General features: G+C 60.5%; 1 protein-coding gene across 1 annotated transcript in view; it reads left to right on the forward strand.

Annotated features, from left to right (window-relative positions):
- The window catches only part of SEMA5A (semaphorin 5A), a 110,528-nt gene that overhangs the window by 56,135 nt on the left and 52,411 nt on the right, over positions 1-1,982 (forward strand). Inside the window, exon 10 of the mRNA XM_045285291.1 lies at positions 999-1,203. Within this exon, the coding sequence (XP_045141226.1) occupies positions 999-1,203 (205 nt within the window). The remainder of the gene's footprint in view (positions 1-998; positions 1,204-1,982) is intronic.

The following is a 1,982-nucleotide window of genomic DNA, read 5'->3' on the forward strand; positions in this document are numbered from 1 at the left end:
TGAGAGCAGGTCAGAGGAGACTATATGAGCTCCCTGGGGTTATTGTCCCTCAGAGTGGGGTGCATGGAAGCAGGTTTGGGTGTGGGCTGGTGTCTGAGGAAGGCGGCCTGGGTGCCCACCAGGCGCTTGAGCTGGGCAGGACCTCACATGCTCCGAGGGCATCTCCCCCCGGGACCTGCAGGGAGGACCTTTGTCAAACCCAGAGGCATCTGTTTGGAAGTCAGCGTAGATGAGTACAGCCCCGGCGCAGTCTGCCAGCCCCCCTGCGTGCAGAGCCGCTCACGGGCATGTCGTGCATGGCTCAAGTCCACACAGTGCCTGACCACATGCCCAACGTAGTGAGACCCAGTCCGTGTTGTGAAGGGCCATCGAGGTGGCTCCAACCTCCATGGAACCCGTGCCCAATAGAACAAAACACTGCCCAGGCCTGCGTCATCCACACAATTGCTACTGTGTCCCAGCCCACTGTTGCAGCCAGTGTCCGTCCACCTCCCTGAGGGCCTTCCCTCATAGTGCCAGTCTTGCACATTACGAAGGACGATGTCCTTCTCCAGGGACTGGGCTCTCCTGACAACACGTCCTAATATGTGAGGTGAAGACTCCCCCTCCTCCCCTCTAAGGAGCACTCTGGCCATCATTCTTCCGGGATATCGCAGTGTCTCCTCCAGCAGTCCAGGTCCCGCACCATTCAATGCATCAATTCTTCTACGGTCTCCCTGATTCAGGGTGCGCCTCTCACATGCCCAGGAGGTGCACCTCAGTCCTCAAAGGAACATCCCTGCTTCTCCAGCGTCTCCTGTAGCAGATCTCTACACCATTGACGAGGGCAATCACGACACCCACTCTCAGTGGACTTCTTACCTCTGGTCATTTCACTTTAGGATGGTCTGGGAGACCCTGCAATTAGGATGGGCTCCCATCTGACATGGGAGGGGCTCCCGGGCTGTGGTGTGGGCCCTGCAGCGCAGGGGTGGATGTGACCCGACGTCTTCCTGCAGTGCGGCACCGTGGACCAGGGCCTGTCCCTGAACCTGACGGAGCGGAGCCTGCAGGACGCCCAGCGCTTCATCCTGATGCAGGAGGTGGTGCAGCCCGTGTCCGAGGTGCCCGCCTTCATGGAGGACAACAGCCGCCTGTCCCACGTCGTTGTTGACGTGGTCCAGGCCCGCGACCTGCTCCTGCACATCATGTACCTGGCCACAGGTAGGCAGCTGGCCGGCCCCACCCCACGAGGGGGGTTTACGTTGCAGACAGCTCTGGGTTAGGAGCCGGGCAAGCGCCACCCCCACCGTTCTGAGCCCCCAACCCCGTTCCTGAACACACCCACATGTCCCTGTCCTCCCCACGCCTTAGGCATGACTTTTAACGCCTGGCTGCTGGCCCGGACTGCCCGATGGGCTTGTCACGATGACTGCTGTGGTTGAGGCTGGAGCGGGTTGTGTCTAGGCTTAAGGCACGTGGCCCTCATTCGGCTGCCATGCTGGTCCCCGCAGAGGTCCTCGCTGCACGGTGCCCACCTGAGACGCACGGATGGCTCTCTGGGCAGTATCAGCAGCACGTCGCAGGCTGTTGACCATGGTTGAGTCTGCACCAGCCACAAGCAGGGGCTTCTGTATTGACCACCCCCGCTATGCCCAGCCACCCAGACCCCAGGGTCTTCCCCCACCCTCACCTTCAGTCCAGGGCCTACCCATTGTACTTGCTGCTGACCCCCAGGGCAGAGTTGCCCAGGCCTCCTGGGGTCAGTGTTGTGTTCTGAGAGGTGACTGTTCTAGGTCAGCATCCTTCTGCACACATGTGCACATTCATGTCATGGGTGTGTGTGTTCATGACACAGGTGTGTATGCTCATGTCACGAGTGTGTGTGCTTATGTGATGGGTGTTCGTGTGTGTTCATGTCATGGGCCCTCCGTTCATTGGCTGGTGGTGACCTCCAGGAGTGGCTCCCGTCCGGTCGAGCAGGGGCGGGGGTGCAGTCTGGG

The sequence above is a fragment of the Echinops telfairi genome, unplaced genomic scaffold (genome assembly GCF_000313985.2).
Source record: "Echinops telfairi isolate 266 unplaced genomic scaffold, ASM31398v2 ScPeMD7_7469;HRSCAF=8507_1, whole genome shotgun sequence".
In the NCBI taxonomy this organism is placed as follows: domain Eukaryota; kingdom Metazoa; phylum Chordata; class Mammalia; order Afrosoricida; family Tenrecidae; genus Echinops; species Echinops telfairi.